This window comes from Pithys albifrons, chromosome 2 (assembly GCF_047495875.1).
Source record: "Pithys albifrons albifrons isolate INPA30051 chromosome 2, PitAlb_v1, whole genome shotgun sequence".
Lineage (NCBI taxonomy): Eukaryota > Metazoa > Chordata > Aves > Passeriformes > Thamnophilidae > Pithys > Pithys albifrons.
In genome coordinates, this window is record NC_092459.1 from 72,181,664 (window position 1) to 72,201,154 (window position 19,491).

General features: G+C 36.2%; 1 protein-coding gene across 22 annotated transcripts in view; it reads left to right on the forward strand.

Moving 5' to 3' along the window:
• AFDN (afadin, adherens junction formation factor) overlaps nt 1-19,491 on the forward strand; it is a 121,630-nt gene that overhangs the window by 71,063 nt on the left and 31,076 nt on the right. For all 22 annotated transcript variants that reach the window (XR_011697162.1, XM_071549443.1, XM_071549461.1 and 19 more), the window contains 6 exons: nt 1,058-1,152; nt 3,673-3,938; nt 4,443-4,586; nt 5,662-5,860; nt 7,206-7,309; nt 8,706-8,792. Coding sequence is in view for 21 of the 22 variants with exons in the window: in XM_071549443.1 (XP_071405544.1) it covers nt 1,058-1,152; nt 3,673-3,938; nt 4,443-4,586; nt 5,662-5,860; nt 7,206-7,309; nt 8,706-8,792 (895 nt within the window). In the remaining variant the exon portion in view is untranslated. The remainder of the gene's footprint in view (nt 1-1,057; nt 1,153-3,672; nt 3,939-4,442; nt 4,587-5,661; nt 5,861-7,205; nt 7,310-8,705; nt 8,793-19,491) is intronic.

The following is a 19,491-nucleotide window of genomic DNA, read 5'->3' on the forward strand; positions in this document are numbered from 1 at the left end:
TTTAGGGAAATGTTATTTAAATTTAGATTGTGTTGATTGCATTCTCTTAATTTAGTGTGAGATTGTGAGGAAAGGTTATTTTTGCTGTTAATATCTAAGTGCATAGGCTTAAATATTTATGGTCTCTAAAGAAATTAATCTTGAGCTCTTTAAGAGCTTCTAATTATAATCTACTTTTGTAATTCTCATAAATAGCAATTTGCACAGTGGGGTTTTTTTTACAGGTTTTTTTCCTTAAAAACAGAAGGGACTTGTTTTGGCTTGGGGTAAAAATTAAGCTATGGTTGTCAGCTCAGACAGTTACAATACTGATTAAAAGAAAAATTGAATTAAGTACCCAAAGGGAAGGGAAACCCTCAGAGGAAAAGGTCCTCAAACAGAGATAACAACATTGACTGACCACAGCACTAATCAAACAGATTTTTGTTCATATTTAGATTTTTTTTCTCCGAGCCACTACTGAACAAATATTTCTCAGCAAATTCATGTATGGGAAGCTAATGTTTAGGGAAGCTCCGGTGTATCTTGGGTGACTTGGACCCAGACTTCCCCCACTTGTAGGTTTTCTGGTTTAAGTACAGTATTTCCATTTTTCTGTAATATGAAATATTATATTCTGTGCTTCTTTTATGCTGTGACAGGATGGAAGACCTAACTATGGTTTAGCTGTAACAGGAGCTGTGTTTCTCTGAAGAGCAGCGTGTGTAATACAAATATATAATGTAAAAATAGTTTTTGCAAACTTACAGAACCTGACAGCATCTCTTTTGTGTAGGGAACGACCTTTGCTTACAAGTGTGGTAGTGATACTGCATGTAAATGTCTGTGCCTGTTCCCAGCCAACTTAGTTCTTTTTCCAGCATTTCTAGGAAAGTAGGAAAAGTATGGGAGAATCGGTCTCTTTGACCTTTTAAAAAAGTATTATTTGGTGTCCTACAATCACATTCATAATACTGCGATTTCAGGTATCTTGCAACTTAATAGATCTCTTTTCTTTAAAACCATTTGTAATGAACATATACAGAATTTAATTTTTTTCCCCTCCATTCCCTTCCAGGTACCTGGTCCATTGTCTGCAGTCAGAGCTTAATAACTACATGCCAGCATTCCTTGATGATCCAGAGGAAAATAATCCTCAGAGGCCTAAAATAGGTTAGACTGCTTGATCTTTTCTTGTGTCTTCCAAACTATACAATTAATTGTTAAGAAAAGTTCTATTTATTAATAGTAATACGACATTTACGAGTTGCCCTAACCCCTGAGAATTATTTGGATCAGTCTTGTATGGATGATAAGAAAGGACAAATAGAGACATTCAGATGGTCTGTGTTGGGTTTAAAAATGATTCAATAATTTAGTCTGGAGAGGAACCTCTGGGTTTCATTTAGTCCAGTGTTTAACTCAAGGCAGGTGAAACTGGATCAGGTTGTTGAGAGTATTGTCTGGCTGAGTTTTAAATGTCCACTACGGGATGGGTATCCACGTGATCTCTGAGTAACCTGTTCCAATGTTTGACTGCCCTCATGGTGATAATACGTTTACTGTATCTAATTGGAATTTCCTGTGTTGCAATTCTCATGTTGGTTTGTCTGTTGTTCTATGATATCACAGTGCACCTTCTGAGAGGGCTCTTGCTCTGAACCCTGCCATTAGGTAGAGGAAGACAGCACTGAGCTGTGCCTTTAGCCTTCTCATTCCCTAGGATGAATCAGATCCAGTTGTCTGTCCCTCTTCTGTGTCCTTTTCTTCAGACCTCCAGTCATCCTGATGTGTCTCTGCTGAATTTGGTCCTTTCAGTCTGTATCCTCCTTGTGCTGGGGAGTCTAAAACTGGATACAGTCTCACAAATGTTGAATGTGTAGGAAGGGTTTCTTCCCTCTCTTCCTTCTGCTAGCTGCAGTGCTGCTAACTTAACAGCTTAGTATGCAACTGGCTGCCTTTCAAGCAAGGACACTCTGTTTAATCACATTCAACTTGATGTTTGCTGGGATCTCTACGTAATTATCGCCAGGGCTGCTTTCTATTCATGCGACACCTGTCCTGTGCTGTTGCACAGACGTACTCCTTCCCAGATATAGAACTTGGTAGTTGCATTTGGACTTCGTGAAGCCCCTATCATCCCATTTGCTAGCCAACTGAGGCTCTTCTGTATCAGTATTTTCCCTCTTCTTGGCATCATGTATGAATTTGCTGAGAATGTACTCCATCCTATTGCTTGTGTCATTAATAGAGTCATTAAACAGTATCAATCTCAGCCTCAATCCTTGAGGGAAGCTATTAATAGCTGATTGCCAACTGGACTTTGTATCCACAAATCCACCAGGTCCAGTAGTCCAAACAATTCTCTCCATGTGTTACCATCAGCTTATCCAGTCCTTACCTCAGCAGTTTCACTGTAGAGATGTTATGGGAGGATCTGGTCAAGTACCTCCGAGGTACTTAGGTTAAGCTGATGTACCTTGTAGATTCCTACCAAGGTTCCCTGCTATGATGTTTGAGACATGATACTTGCTTTGCAGCAGTGAACCTTCCTGTCCAGGAGAGCATCCTGGTCATGTGTGCCATCCCTCTGTGTATGTAATCCTGACTTGGTGACTGTGCTCAGACTTCTAATGCCTCAATAATTGAAGTAAAGATGATCTGCAGTGTCATTAAGTTCAGTCATTTTGTTGAAATATGAAGAGTGTTTATGCAAAATTCATAGATGCTTCCTGGTGCTTTGGTATTAAGCTTTCTATGCTTGCTTTTTTCCTGCATTGAACGTTGAAGGAAGACTATAAAGGTGCAGTGTTAGATTTTTAGTGCCCTGCACTGTAAAGGGAGAGTACTTTCAGGTGCACAAACCCTGAAAAAGTAGCAAACTGATGCTGGAATAAAGGTAGATGCTATTATTATTTCAGTTATTTTGAGCTGTGTGACAGTTTTCTGTCTTAAAACCTACAGATACTTTTTTCAGGCACAGTCCTGTGTTTCAATTCTAAAAAAAATTAATTTGATGGTTTACTTCGGATTAAAAGTATTGCCTTAAAAGAAGACTTGGAGATAAATGCATAAATATATTCCACCAGGAAGCATATAAGGATGTTTGCTCTTGGTGATGCTAACAGCAAGTGTCTATTGCTTATTAGGTAATATTGCAGTGAAGTAACTGGCAAAAGGAAATTGGAGCAATGTTTTTAAAAAATCTAATGTATAAACAAGGTGCATTCTGCTGTCTTTTAAGTGCATCATACAATGCAAATAGCTTCTGCTGAAATTTTTGAGTACAGTTTGATACTTAAAAAAGCTGTGGAATAATTGCAATATGCATTTGAAACAATAGAATATGAAGTTTTTAACTTCCTATAAACATGATAGAAAAATCAGTTTACTGAAGTGAGGATGTTATTTGTCAGGTGTAACCAGTTATGTATTTGCATGCTAAATATTTTCTCCCAAGAATTTATTTTCATGTCAGGAGTTAAAAAACACATTCCAGCTATCAATTTAGTGTTGCTCCATCTTGAAAACCATGGAGCAGTAAATTTATTTCTGAAAGTCTGTGTAACTTAAATACATGTAGGTTCCAGCTAGCATTCACCAGCCTGACTTAAATGTCTCTGTATTATATTTTTATTGCCTACACCAGGTATTCACTGCAGTATGAACATGATTTACTTTTTATCTCTGTAGATGATGTGCTGCATACATTGACTGGAGCTATGTCCTTGTTGCGACGATGTAGAGTGAATGCTGCTCTGACTATACAGCTCTTCTCCCAGCTGTTTCATTTTATCAACATGTGGCTTTTTAACAGATTAGTTACAGCCCCAGATTCAGGGTTATGTTCACATTACTGGGGAGCTATTGTTCGCCAGCAGTTGGGCCACATTGAAGCCTGGGCAGAAAAGCAAGGTTTAGAATTGGCTGCTGATTGTCACCTGAGCAGAATAGTACAGGTGAGTTTGTGTATTTGTGATTAACACTTCTCACATACTTATATATTCGAGGACAATATTTGCATATTCTGTGTTCCTGGTGAATAGCACGTGGCCAAGTGTAGTTTGTGTGAATCAATCCTGGAACACTGAGGTAGCATGAAAAGACACAAAATATGTTTTCAACATCATTAATATTTAAGTTACAAGTGAAATTAATTATTAGTGAGCATGTTGCTCAATTTCTGTTTATAAGACTGTGCTATGACTATGCTGAGCAGAGACAAGAAGAGCTGGAATATTGATATGCCTCATCTATGCTATGTTTTCTATGCTATTAATTCATCTTATAGATGCAGGAGATATATTTAGTGGTTGTTTTGGGGATACTGACATTGTTCTGCTACAAATCTGATTTCTTGTTTTGTCTTTTCCTCTCTCTTTTCTAAAGAACACTCAGAAACAAGGCTTAAGGTTTCATTATGCTTTGAATTTTTCATCCATGACTTTTTTTTCCCCCTCCAGGCAACCACATTGCTTACCATGGACAAATACTCCCATGCAGATGTTCCAAATATTAACAGTACTTGCTTTAAGCTAAATTCTCTGCAGCTACAAGCTTTGTTGCAGAATTATCACTGTGCTCCAGATGAACCACTCATCCCAACAGTAAGTCTGTTCTATCACCCACTGTGCAGTTTTAACATACCTGAGAAAAATAGTCGTGCCTGTAAATAGCTGTTTTATCTTTGGTGTGTGTAATTCACTGCCTCGAGTAGGGTATTAACAAAGATATCTCTTGCACTGAGTTGGAAAGTAAAGTACTGCTCCATGTTGCACATACCCAGAGAAGTGCCACTGTACCTTATGCCATTAGTGGCTGACATCCAGAAAGGCAGTAGAAGGGAGAACAACACACCCCCAAAAGCTGCTTGTGTGTAACCAGGAGGAACAAAGGTTGGTAATTGGTAGAAATCAAAGAAAAGCATTGGGAACACTAAGCTGTTTCACATGGAGGATGTAAAAATCCGTGATTCTTGAATCCCTTTGTACAAGCACTGGACTGATTGTCCTTTGGACAGATTGTTACCAGGAACTTACATGTAGATACGTGTATAATGTTGATTTTGGAACTGTTTTTTATCTTGATATTTAAGATAACTGACTGTTGTATCTATGGCAAAAGTCAAAAGAGAATGCGTTCCTGGCAGAATTGATTTCAAAAATAAAAAAAAAGGCAGACAGCTGAATGCATTGTCTATAAATCCATTTTTATTAACTTTGGATATGTTTGTTTATTAATCCAGCTGTTCTAAAGGGGGTGAGTGTGACAGGGACAGGCCTTGCAGATATTTTTATATATTGGCTACCAAATCAGAAAGTTCTGTTGAAGAACATAGCATAGATTTTCTATTTACACATAGGTAGAATTCCATAGTTGTTGATTGTATTTTTATTATTGCTGTTATTATCATTATTAAATTAAAAACATGCACCACAAGTTTTGAAAGTAGTGAAGGAAAACTAAGAGCTTCTGTTACATTTGCTAACACAGTTATCTATGTATTTTCATAAAATAAAGCAATGCCATGTACTGACTACATGGTGGAGTCACAGAAGTTTTATATCTGATAATTTATTTTCCAAGTTCTTGCGGTGTTAGCATTGTCTTAATTTTAGGGTTTTTTCCTTAATTAAGTTAGTCCTTTGTAGTAACAATGTCTTCCTGCCTTCTTCCATCCAGGAATTGATAGAGAATGTAGTAACTGTTGCAGAAAATACTGCTGATGAACTTGCTCGCAGCGATGGCCGAGAAGTCCAGCTGGAAGAGGATCCTGACTTACAGCTCCCTTTTCTCTTACCAGAAGATGGCTATTCTTGTGACGTTGTCAGAAATGTTCCGAGTGGTTTACAAGAATTTTTAGATCCACTCTGTCAAAGAGGTTAGTTCTTCTGTTGTTTTACAATTACCTTTTTCGGTGTAGTGAGCACAGAATGCAAAATATATTTTAGTTAAATGTAAACCACTTCTTCTTATAAGTCTTTTAGTCTTTTTATACTGTATTCTTCAAGTGTTTACCTTTGCAACGCATTGAAACTATTAAGGTTTTTTAATCCTTGCCCTTTCTCCCTATCTCTTTCAGTCATTTTCAAAGTGACCCGAACTTGGGAAAGTAAAGCAGGGGTTCTGTCAGAGCATTTACAGTAAATGAACAAGTTATAATCTTTCTCTGGTGCTACTCAATTGGATTAGAATTTCTTCTTCTATTATAATCAGAACTTCTTAATAATTTTCTACTTAAAAGCAGTTTTTAAAAAAATTTGTACAGAAATGTCATGGTGAATAAGAGGCTGTAGCAAAGGAGACTCTCAACAGACTTGCTCTATCCTACAGTGAAGTTTTGCAGTTGTTGGTTCCAACTTAATTTAGAGAAAAGTTATATTCTTGCATTTAAAAAGGTAGGAAACTGACTGTTTTGAAAGTACAGTGAGTTAGAGGATGTAGTCTTGTACAGGAGACTAGTAGAATAAATTTTTTAATTAGTAACTATCATTCAGTTGCCATACGAATGGCTGTATATGTATTGTAAGTAAGGCCTTTTTAATGCATACATTCAGAATCTTTGGGTATCCCTTAAATTATACTGAAGGGCTTTTTGCAGTAAATCAGTGTAAACTGAATTGCTGAAAAATGGTCTTTGTGAGGAGGAGAATTGGTTGAAATGATTCATTATTTGCCTGTGATGGGAGTTCTTGCTGTCCCTGATCTAGGAGGCAATGCTGGGTACCTCTGAGCTTCTTTTTCAAAATTCTAGGAATTGCTTAAATAACAAGAAGTAAATCAAATTAAATTCCTCTTCTAATTGCAGAGTTACATTTAAAAACATACCAAGTCCAGGCAAAGCTTCACCTTTGCCAAATCTGTGTTGAGGTAGGTTAGATAGGCCTCCTGAAAAGCAGATTTCTGTGGCACTGTCTTAATCAGAGTTCTGGTGGTCTGTATTCTGAAAGATGAATTGGTGTTTCATGTCTTTTTTGAGTCTGGTTGGTAAAAGCAGTATTTTGTAGTCCCAGAGTTTTCTGTGAGCTTGTAGTGTTTTAAACACATTACGTTCCTCAGAAACAGCACTTAAAGAACTACAGGATTTTGTAGATAGCATAAAACTGCAGTGAAGCCCATAATGGCACCTGAGATGTAAGATTTGACACACTAATAAATATAAAAAGATATCTGATTAATCTGTTGAGGAAATATCATTACTATATTGATGTTAATTTTTCCTCCAGGTTTTTGTAGACTAACACCTCATCCACGGTCACCAGGCACATGGACAATATACTTTGAAGGTGCAGACTATGAAAGTCACCTGTCACATGAGAATGCTGAGCTGGTAAGTATTGATTTGGTGAATAATTGTCAAAGCTGCTATCTTGACAAGTCATTGAGTTTTACGTGATCAGTTTTAGTCCTTAGTAGGAAGAACAGACTTTGATATTAAACACATAGTTGATCAATGGTTTTCGTGAATTTAAGGAACTATTTGCAGATTTTTTTTTTGTCGATGTTTTTCTAAACTGTAACATGATATAATTTTCATATAAACAAACTTTGTCTCCCGTGTTCCCCTGCTCTGAGAGTAAACAATGAAGACATTTCTTTTAAAAATAGGCAAAAATATATATGAACGTGCATCCCTAAGTAAGTTGTGAATGGAGCTGTAGGCTGCTTTTACTTATAAACTGTCAGTTCCAACCAAATATTTAAGTTCTAATCTGATACTTTTTGCTGAAAACCTAGCAGAAAAAAATTCCTTAGTTTTCCTTTTCATTATACTTATTAAAAAAGGATCTCACTTCAGCATAAGGTGGTAGGTTTCTGCTGTAGTTTGGTTGGTTGGTTGGTTTGTTTGTTATGTGAAGGGGATTTTTTGTTTGTTTGACTATTAAAGTTACAGAACACCTTAGTTTTTGAAAGATTGTGGCTTTGTGTGAAATAATTTTTAGAACAACTAAACAGAAAAAGCTTCATAGTTATAATTAGTATTTCCAGCTTTAAAACTGCTTACTTTTCTGGTACTTGAACTTAATCAAAAATGTTAATTTTTTTTAATTAATTGAGTCTTGTGGAACTTGAGTTAGCTTGTATTCCTATTAAAACCTAAGGTGCTCTAATTTATGGTTCAGCTAAAGAAGACTGTGATGACAGCTTTGATTTGAGGAACTGACAGTGTTGAAAGTTATTAAAACTAAAGGGGCTTAGGCTGTGTTCGAGAGTTTTCAGAAGTGAAATGTTTTGGAACTTTCTTTCAAGGCTTTAACTCTGCCTTTGAAATTAATGGGTCTTTTGATATCTTTGCAGGATTGGTATCTTCTAGGTGCAGCACTAAAAATTAAGCTGACTGTAGATCACCCTCACCTTTGTAATGGGAGCCTTCACAGTCTAAACTTCAGTTTTCATTAAAAGTTACCACAATTTTATAGATTTGTAACATTTCAAACTGTGATTTCTTAATAATCTCTTTACTGAATTAGAGAACAAGAGACAATGGTTATAGTTTCAGCAGTGATTTTAACACACGTGTAGTACTTAAAAGTATGAATCCACATTAATTCAATGTTAGATATTCTGCCTTTAAAATGGAGTACCAGACATATTAGGATGCAAGATCTGCTGCTCTAACAATTTAGGGGTTTTTGTAATGAAATATTTTGCTCAGTAACTTTCCTGTCCTGGCAGTGAATATGAACTTCTGAATTTTTTCTTCTTTTCCCTTTCCTGTTTGATAGGCTCAGCCTTTGAGGAAAGAACCTGAAATTATCACTGTAACACTAAAAAAACAAAATGGAATGGGACTGAGCATTGTTGCTGCCAAGGTATGGAAGTCAGTTTGTTTAAGTGTTATTGAAAAAAACTTCTGTCTTTATCAGCCTACTGTGGATAATGTTGATGATAAAATCTATTTCCCTTTGATTTGTTTTGCACATGGTGTTGATCATACTTGTATTAAGACCGGGGAATGTTTCTGTAAAATACACAAATGGGGACAATACAAATGGAAGTATAATATGGAAATAGTTATTATGACATTGAATTTCAAACCTCTACTATGGGTTTATTCATTTTTTCAGAGGCAAAAATTGGTAGTGCTATAAAATGGAATTACTAAACAGGCTTATTTAGAACTGGTGAAAGAAAAGCAGTAAATGAATAGAATGTGTATGGGGTTTTTAATTGATGAATAAATAATTCAGTTGTATACATTGTTTGTATACTTCCTCCTATGGAGACACCTTATCTTTTGCACAGTGTACAGGTGCAAGTATGGCTTCGATTTTGCTTCTTTGTAGTAGAAAGTTACAGCCTAATAGCAGGGTAGAGGAGGGTGTACCTCTTGCACTGACTTGCCAAAATTGTGTGTGTGTGCTGTTCTTAGTAGCACTAGATAGTAATGTATAGAATGCACGCACAGCTCCAGCCACCAGATGGAAGACTCCACTAGTTGGTTGGGTTTGCATTACTAACTGGATCAAATAGCAGAGACAATCTTTTGAGCTTAAAACTTATTATAAATTACTCAATGGTGATACCCAAAAGTCTGTGTTGTATTTATAAGGTGTACAACAGATAGAACAAATCTTTCCTAATGTCTCTTCACTGTCTAGTACATGAAACTTCAAAATTCTATGGTCCTCCTTTGGCACTTAGTGCATGAGCTGAAAACACAATTGTTTTACTGCTTTTAAGTTATATCATGTAGTTAATTGCTTCTAAACAGCACTATTTTTTTTTCTACAACTTCCACTCGTTCCATAGTCTGTTCTCGAAATGGTAATCTTGCATGGTGTCAGCTTTAAAGAGTTAGTTATGATATTTGCAAAGGAATACCTAGTGTCAAGTGTATGGTGCTGACAATCAGCAGTTATTGAGGAAACAATTCAGCATCTGAAAAAATTAGCTCAATATTCTGCTCTTATTTTGGTGCAGTGGGTCAATAATTTGAGATGCAAATACCAGATCTTAACACCAGATTAAATATGTGTCAGACTTCTGACTGCCATCAGAATTTCTGTTGAATGTTCCAAAATATGCAGTGGAAACTACTTTTTTCGCTTTAAACTTGAAATCTGATTTCACCTCTAGAGTCAAGTGGGACATTGCAGGGGGAAAAGGTTTTCATTTTCATAGGAGCTGGCTGACTTCTAGATGTCATTTTAGCCACTGATATTTAACTTCCATTAGCAGCAGTATGTAACAGTGCTACTAAGTCAGTATGCAAGCTTGATTTGAAAGTTTTTTACAAGTTATTTAACAAACTTAATGATTTCTTTATCATAATCAGTCATGAAAGCAATAGTTTTCATCTCTGCACAGTTGCAGCAAGACTGGTTCAGGCAGTAATTGTATTTCATTTTACAGCTGTGTGCCTGTCATAGTATTGGAATTATGATTTAAAAACAGTTATATTTTAAATCTTGATGTGAAATAAGCAAGAATCGGGTTGGTTGAGTTTCTGTGTATGTAGAATAGCAACTTCTGCTTAATTTGAGGTCAGCAGAATGTTCATTGGATAGAAATGATCATATGTGTCGTGCTGCAACAAGTTGCTGTCATAGTTAAATAGGATTATTTTCAAAGTTGCATATTGTAAGTATTTTTTTTATCCTGTAGTAGACTTCATAAAGCAAACCAAAAGAGAGAATAAGAAAGAACACACAGGCATTAATTTTCTTAATTTGGTCAGAGCAGAGCAACTTAGAGAATTGAGTGAGCGTGACTGAGAAACCAGGAATAGTGGGTGTTTTTTCCCTCTATTCCTGTCTTGTTGACTTTTACTGGTATTTTTTCTACATATCTCAAGTCATGTATCTTTTACCAGCATAAAAATTAAAATTCTCATTTTTAACTTTGGTTTAGGAAAATGGAGGAAGAGGTTCAGTAGACTATTGGTCAAAACTTTCTAAACATCAACTGAATAGAATACCTGAAATGAGAGGGAGAGGCAAGTGTGAGAATAGATTTAGATTTTTTTTTAGTAGTAAAAGATTAGCTATCATATGCTCATAGAGTTGAAGAAATGAAAGCTCATACTTAGTTTCAGAAATGCATAGTTGCTCCTGCCCTACACAGGAACCGAGTTTGACTGCTGAGCCAATTGTGTGTATTGAACTGTTGGTTTGTAGAGTGCTTCAAAAGTGCTGTAGAAATAGAAAATGCAGTGGCTGGTCAACAGGTGGCCCTGCTCCATCCAGTGAAAGACAACCCTGAATATATTTAGCTTTTGTTATGAAAACAGTTGTTTTTCCTGTGATGTGAGAGAGTAGTTGCTTTCAGTAACATGCTGTGAGAATGCCTTTGCATGTCAGTGCTGACCTACCTTTCTTATGTCTTATGGTCTCCTCATACTTTTCACTGGCTTTGGATGAAGTTTATAGTTTAGTGATATTCTAGAGATGGAGGAAATGGGGAGATTCTGAAGAGATGATAAAGAAAATTAATTCCAATTGACTGCTTTTCTCCTTCTACCCATCCCCCAAAAAATGTGCACTTTCCAGTAACCTGTGCTCATCTCTGAGGAAACAGATACCTAACAAAAGTATCATCTAATATTCTTTGAGTTTTTATTAGTTTGTAGGGTTTTGTAGGTAAATAAAGTCTTTGCTAATTGAGAGTTTCTAATGGAGAAATGACATACAATACCTTATATATGCCTTTACACCAGTTGTTCTTAATTATCAAGTGATTGCCACACCTTCTCTGCTGCCATCAAAAAAAGGATTGAAGTTGAAGCTAGGGTTATACAAGCAGAAAAGGGATGCAACTTGCATTGAAATGCTGTGCACCTGCTTATTCTTATGATTGAAGTATCACCTTGGGATACTAGATGATTGCAACCGTGTGCATGAATGTAAAAACAGAACCTAAAGAAGTGAGTCAAGGAGTACATGAAAGTGTTAGGTCCCTGGGGAACCCTGTTTTGGATCCCTTTCCCACGTAGTGATAAGTAAAATGTTGAAGTGCATTACTTCTGTGGCACAGCTATTCATATGTTACTTAAATAGAAGTTTTAAAGGCCTGCCAGGAGTGCCAGAGAGAGCAGAAATACAGCACATCACTTAGTTCACCTCACTGCGCTGTGTTTTCTGAGGCAGGGCAGTCCCTGTGAGCAAACATGTAGTAAGTGTGTATGCTATATGCAAACATAGCAGAGAAAACAAGTTTAGTTATGAAACAACTGTTAGCTGCCAGAGCAGTGTAAGCAGTGTTCTATTTGTTTGGGGTTTGTTTTGAATTTTCTAAATTGGGAAACACCTAACAGCATTTCTTAAACTGAATGCGTTAAACCAATATTTAATTAAAATCAAACTGTATAGCTTCATATGTGATCCAAAAAGGTAACTTCTTGTTCTACCCTTTTGTAGGTATATTCTGAAAGTAATAGTCTTGTAGCTTTATTAGCAATAGCTTTTGTAATAGGTATATGGAAATGTAGTTGGTAGGAGTGGTCGGGCATCGGGAACAGGGAACAGTATTACTTTTTTGAGGTTGTGTGCAGACTTTGGTTGCTCTAACCCTGAAAGATGTTTTGATGTTAAAAGCTGCCAGACTCCTAACCACATTGTGGTTAAGTTTTATGAAATCCAGATGATTTGGAAGCAGTGTGTGCATGCAGTTTACTTTAAAAATATATCACTTTTTTTGGGACTTTCACATGTGACTTCTTAGCCATCTGTGGGCCAATACATTACTTCCTGTTTAATTTGGAGGGTTTTTGTCTTTAGTACAAAAGGGCTCCCCTTTTGTTATTTCTAGCAGTTTTCAGAGTTTAATAAAGCCTCTAAAGTAGATGAGAGTCAGAACAGCATAACTGATTACGTAAGAGTCTGAATATTGTATTGGTTATAGTAGCTGGTGTTGATAAACGCTACACTGTGTCATAGCATCCAGCTCCGAGTTATCTTGATGGGTATCTTGGAAAATCCAGCAGACTAGAGCGGTGGTGGCTGTTGAGGGCTGGAGGAGAAGTGGAGAATTGTTTTTTTTCTTTCAAGGATCTGTAGTCCCGGAGATCAAAATGTGGTTTTCTGTTGTTGGAAGAACAGAATCCATGGTAAGTCTGTTCAGGTTTCTGTTGGGACTGTTTTTCTCTGAAGTTTTACTATCCCTGTACTTTTTCCTTCTCTCTTGCTTGTTTAAACCTGCCAGTAGTTATTTGTTCATGTAGCAACTATGTAATACAGCATGCAGTTAAATATAGTCAGATGTGTTAGTAGCTAACTTCCTAAAATCTAGAAAGAAAAAACTAATTTTTTATCTTGTTCTTCATATGCACTTCTCAATTTGTGGAAGTGACTATTAATATTTAAAGTTTCAGGTGTGATAACTACTGTTTTACTGTGCCAGAGCATGAGTAGCATGACCTGTGATCTGTTTACTTGTAATATTAGTTGGCTTTAATTCAGGTTCCTCTAAAAGTCTGTTTTCCCCTTAGAAAATCTTACTAGAATATTTAAAATTGACATCCCAAACAGTATAACATTTTTAATACTCTAGATCCTTCTGAACATCAAATATGTTGCAGTTAGTGCGTCTTATTCGACACGTTCACAGAGGAGAGACATTTAAATTCTGTTTAGATTACTACAGCACAAAAGAAAGGATTCTCATGTTCTGTAAGAATGATGGAGCAGGTTTTGTTGGTTAATTTTTGCATGCTGGTTGTATTCATTAGTACAGTATGATTTAGTTCTTTAAAGTATGACACACTCCTACTTCTTACTCAGTCATTTTTTTAGTAGTATAACAGAAAAAGTTAAAAATACATACAAGCATCTTAAAATATATGCCCCTACTGGCACTAAATCAAAGTGTATTTTCAGGGATTTTTTAACAGGTGGTCAGATAAGTATTTTCATAGCACTTACTAAAATAGGATGAGATATGATAAGGTGTTTCTTTTTTAATAGAAATATTTCAAACACTGAGTGTGACATTTCAGCAGTAGATATTCAGGGAAACAGAGTTACTCTTCTAAACAAGTGTGTGGCGTCTTAAGCATAAATAACGTGTATTATTTGGCAACCTTGTTTGTTCTTAAAGGTTAGTTAAATCATTCTTAGTAACTTTAATTTCTAAATCATTGCTTGTCACTTTATATGTAGCATTCAATTTAAGGTGTTAAATTTCAGGAGGGTTTGAGACTACCAGGAATATCAATTTTGATGAAAATTTTTTCTACAAATATCTTGTAGATGATCCACATAGAAGGACTGGGTTTAAACATTTGTTTAATTTTTTTTTCCAGAAATTGAAAATTATGTTTATACTTAGTAATACTGGTAACAATATATAAATTTTGTTCTCTCTTAATCTGTGTTTGCAAATATAGACAGTCAATAGGAATGTTTTTAACTCTTTGTTAGCTCTTTTAATGTGTTCTGGGTCTTAAGTTTTCAGACACCTCAGTATCTGAAATCGTCTTGTGTCCGTGCTTTCTAAGTATTTAAGGAAATTTTTTGGCCTTTCTTCTCATCATGAATTAATTGAAATGTTTTAGTAATAAGTTGTTTTGTGGGGGGTTTGGGTTTGTGTTTTTTTTTTTTAATGTTCAATTCTAATTCACCTCAGCAGTCTGAACTACTGATGTTGCCTTACAGACTTTTTAGGAGGACCGTAGTGAAAATACAATATATAATTGTCAGATTTCTCAGCTTCACAGGAATAAAATAGTATGTAAGTTGCCAGTTTAGTCTTCATGATGAACAAATAAGTAGCTGTGTGTTAGTAATTTGCCTGTCTTTTGTTGATTCATAACTTCCAGCCGGTTTTTTTACTTAAAGTTTGGTGCCCTGTAGATGTTGTATAAAATTTTGTTAATGTTTTTATATGCTGTGTAATATGTGAAGTTTACACCATCACGGCATGAATTTTCTTCTCAGTATCTGTGAGACCTCAGCTCTGCTCACGCAGTTTTTTTGTCTTATTTACTCACTTATATTTAGATTGATAATGCAAGTGGCTGACCCAGAACAAAGCAAGTTTTAAAATTCATGCAGCATTTTCTTATTGCACTAATATTCTGTATGCAGGCCCTTGCTAGAAAGCCTGAAAAAGTTATAGTGCCCATATGCTTTAGCTAGAATTTCTCCACTAGACTTAATCAGTTCTGGCATTCTAATAACTTTAGAAATTCCTTTTAGTTACATGTTAATACAGCATTTTATTTTTAATTTTTTTCTTCTATTAATGAAAAATACTGTCAGAAGTTAACAAATTCTGTGCAGACTTTTTCCTGTAGGTGTAATATTCTCAGTTGGAGTAGAAGTTTGGGTGCTTAATAGTATGTGACAGTGTACACAATGATCCTGGATTAAGCTGTATTATGTGGAAGTTTCTGCTATAGGGTTTTTTTTGAGTTGTAAATTATCCTTAGCTATGAAGCCAAGTTGCCACTTCTTTAAAAAACTGCAGAGATACAGGGTATTTTTCCCCCCAAATAAATTGCCCAGTATGTTTTTCTGTAAAGCCCAGTGCACAGCCATAATGAAGCTATTAGAGCAGAGTTGCTTTACCAGGGAAGAGCATCAGAGAACCTGCAGTACAATTTGAGGATTTGTGCATAACTCTGAATAGTCCTTAGCATATCACTGCTCATGGAGTATTTATAGCAAATGTACATTGAAAAGTTAGCCCTTGTCTGGGAAAACAAGCAATATATTTTCCTTGAGCTCAATGAAGGATTTTTTTTCTTTGAGACTTTAGGCCAATTGCTTTCACTAGTTCATTTAGTTGCTTTGCTTTTCATCAAATATTTATCTTCTAGATACACTCAATTTCCAGAGTGTGAGGGAAATCACACTGTTATAAATTTATGTACTTCTGTTTAGCACAAAGACACTACAGCTATTTGTGTCAGTGTTCCTGCTTTCCATGCTGAATACTGTTAAAATCCCCAAACAACTCCATATGCACAAGGGCAAGTCGTGCCTATTTTATTAATGCCATTTCAGGGGTCCATTACAGAATATCCTGTCTTTTCCTGTGAGAAACATGCTTTAGGAAGATAGAGTATATTCACCAGTTTGCTTTGTGTGAGTGCCCATCTTGGTTACAAACATTCTTATATAAAAAAGTAACCCTTATTCCACTTAAGAGAACAATGAGACTCTTCAGTCATTTCTCTTTACTCCTTTTGAGGCTACTTGTAAGTAGAGCTTCTGTACACACCAGACTGCTGCCAATCTAGCTTTTTTTACTCTGAATAGTAAGAAAGACACTTTTTTCATCTCTTTTCCCACCCAGTACAACTTTAAGCTGCAGGGGAATTGGGCATAGCAGTTAAATACTTGATGTTTCTTTACTTGTTGAATCAATATTGTTACCAAATTTGCACTGCTTGTTTTGTGTAACTGGAAATGTTTTGTCCACTTGTGACTGTTTTTTGTCTAGTGCCAGAGATGTCTTTTTTCCCCGAGTGTGGAGGAGTATTAGAGAGGGGAAAACAGAAGTTTATGCATGTAGAAGATGGATCAGTTTTAAATTCTTTTTAAGTCAGAGTACAGCATGACTCAGAGCAGCTGTAGCCACAACTAACAGACCAGTTTTACAAACAGTAGGCTGGTTCACCTCATTTATATTTCAAAAGTATTTTGTGTAACAATGGCAGATTTTCAAAGTATCTGCATTGGTCTTGAGGCAGCACAGGCCTTTGCTTCCTCTGACAAAGTGCATTTTCTTCTGATCTTCAAGGCCAGAAAAGTTTACCCTCACTGGAGGTGGGAGACCAGTAGCTACAAGCGTAGCCTTTTTCCTCCTTCTGGGCTGACAGCAAGTACAAGGAGTCTTAGACTATGTTTGATACCTAAAAGAGGGAAATATGTACTCATCCAGATGCAACCTACAAAATCCATGCAGCTTTATGGAATGTGAGTGTTTGGGTGGTCAGAAACATTCACTTTGCCTCCTAGAGAGTAAGTTTGTAAACTGGCTGCATAGTTTAGTAAAGTGGTATTTTTTTTAAATGCTTACAAGCTTGAGTTATTTAACTGCTCCTAGAATAATTACTTGCCAGGGCAGTCAGACTTGCCTTTAATGATGTTTATTAAAACTTACAGAGATCTTCTATGTTAACTTAAGAGTCTGGAATCAGAGACTTGGCTGCGATAAAAATCAGTAAAATCTATTCTGGGCGTAGGCAGATAAAAGATTTCAGGCCTGGTGACTGGTATCAGGCTTGATAAGCTACATTTCTGTCCTGTTTGCTGCAAAGACATTTTAGTTGCAGTTTATTCAATATGTATTTAATAAAAGCTGTATTTTTAAAAATACTGCAGAAGCATAACAATAAGGACTGACTTGGGGAAATGGTGTCATCCTTAAAGCATTATGAAACGTGTCAGATCCTACTATGTCAGTGACGTATATTTGTGTATATACACACACATATAAGTGATAGTTGTATTATTAAAATAAAATAGTATTTAATGTTTGCATGATTATGAAAAATCCAATAAAATCTTGAAAATTATTTTACTACTTTTTCGTATTACTATACATGTGACACATGAAACTATTTACATATATGTGTACTTAGGACAGAAACAAGAAGGTGTTGAAAGATCATTAGGAAGGTTTTCTGGCAGTAAAAGCAGACTTTTAATACATAAAGCATTTTTAAGGAACTTGTTAGGAAAGGTATTCTTTAACCAAACATAATTCTACCAGTCTTCATTGGAAGCCGTTGATCACTCCAGTTCTACTGGAGTGATAAACAAAGTGTATGAAGCTAAAAGGTGTGAGCAAATGAGGGTTTAGAACAAGTAATGGCAAGACCTTCCTGTTAATTGTCTGCAGCAGTACCGGTTTGGTTAGGTGCTGTTCCTGCAGATATGTTTTGTAGATGCGTAGTTTTTCCTTAATTACTTAATACAATTCTACTGTCATTCCTCATGACTGGAAAGGCGTTTTTGTAATGGTTTTTCTTAGTTTTAATTCTCCTTATAGGCATTGAAATAACTAAGTCATGCTACAGATGTACTAAAAATGCAAGAATATTGCTGACCTCAGAGAATGTGCAGCTAGTCTGTGATCCACTGAAGTTGAGTGGGGCATGATGTTTGGGGATGGGAGTAGTTTATCTGTTAAGAGGTTAGCACCTCGTCAACAGATGGACCTTCATTCCCACTCATACTTTAAACTGGCATATTTGTGGAGCTGTGTGGTGTCTCAGCAGGTCTGGCCCATCGTGGTGCTGGAGGCAGGTTGCTGTGTGGCATATCACAGCATGGGTGGCTCACCCACGAACAAAGCTGTGTTTTGACTCTCACTAGAAGGAGCTGCCTATTGCGCTCACCATGATGCTAAGGATGCCTCTCCTGGCAAATACAAATGGGAAGAAGGAGCTGGCAGGATCTCTTCTGCCTGCTTTTAATGCCTCCATGGTGACTGACTCACCAGTTACTGGATCACTGTGATGCTGCCATGGTATCTGATGTTCCTGTTACTGAAACTGATTTTATGGCCCATGTAATGTATGTGAGCCAGAGTTTCCTGTGTTTGTTAGTGATGAGGAAGTTTTATAAAACTCATCTTGTGACAACATAGCAACACGAGCAATAAAATCGGTTCTCCTTCAACACATTCATTAAATCTGTCATGTTTTTTAATTCATTACTCTGGTACTTTTGTACATCCTTAATTTTACATCCCTCTGTTGTCAGAGGAGTTGTTTCTTTTTTTCTGATCACTGTAGTTGATCTCAGTCTTTTCCTCACTGATCTGAATACTCTGTAGAAATAGCTGGTTTTTTTGGTTTGTTTTTTTTTTTTTTGCATGCTGCCTCTTCCATTTCTAGAGTTTGCATAGTGATTTTTTAAGCAAATGCAGTATTTTGGGCACAATCCTGTTAGAGCAAAGAGGAGCTTACAAAATAATACAAGTTGTGCAAACAAGTATGGACTACTGTAAACTGATGTGTTGCTTGATAGATGACCCAGATTATAACTGAATGTGATGGAAAATTACTTGTTTCTTGTTAGCCTGTCTGAAAAATGAGATTAGATTGCATTATCCAGCTTGGTCCTTTGGCTTAACATGACAGAATTTTTGTAGTTAATTAAAAAATTCTGTCAGGCTTAACAGGGGCAAACACCCATTTGGAAAACAGGTATGAAATCTTTGCATACCATTGTCTTACCTGATTGTATTTTTGTATTTTTTTTCTTTTGATGCTTTAAATGTGTGATTGACTTGGCTCTGTTGTGTCAACTTTGTTTTTGCCCTTCATCCTCCTACTCCCAGCAAAATTTTTTTTCTTTTCTTTTTTTGAGATTGCAGTCTGTGTGCCTTGAAGAATTAAAATCCCGTAAACAAATCCAGTACTGGGGGGAGGTTGTTTTCTTCACCTTCCAGATTCTCATTCAATTATGCATTGTTGTGTTTGTTTCTTCCCTTGCCCTCTGTCAATGCCAAAGTTTAAATATATTTGTGTCAGCAATCTAGAGGCTGAAGTGCTGACCAGAGGTGCCAAAATTTGCTCTTTAACGTCTATGGATTGTCATACTTGTAGTAGTTTTC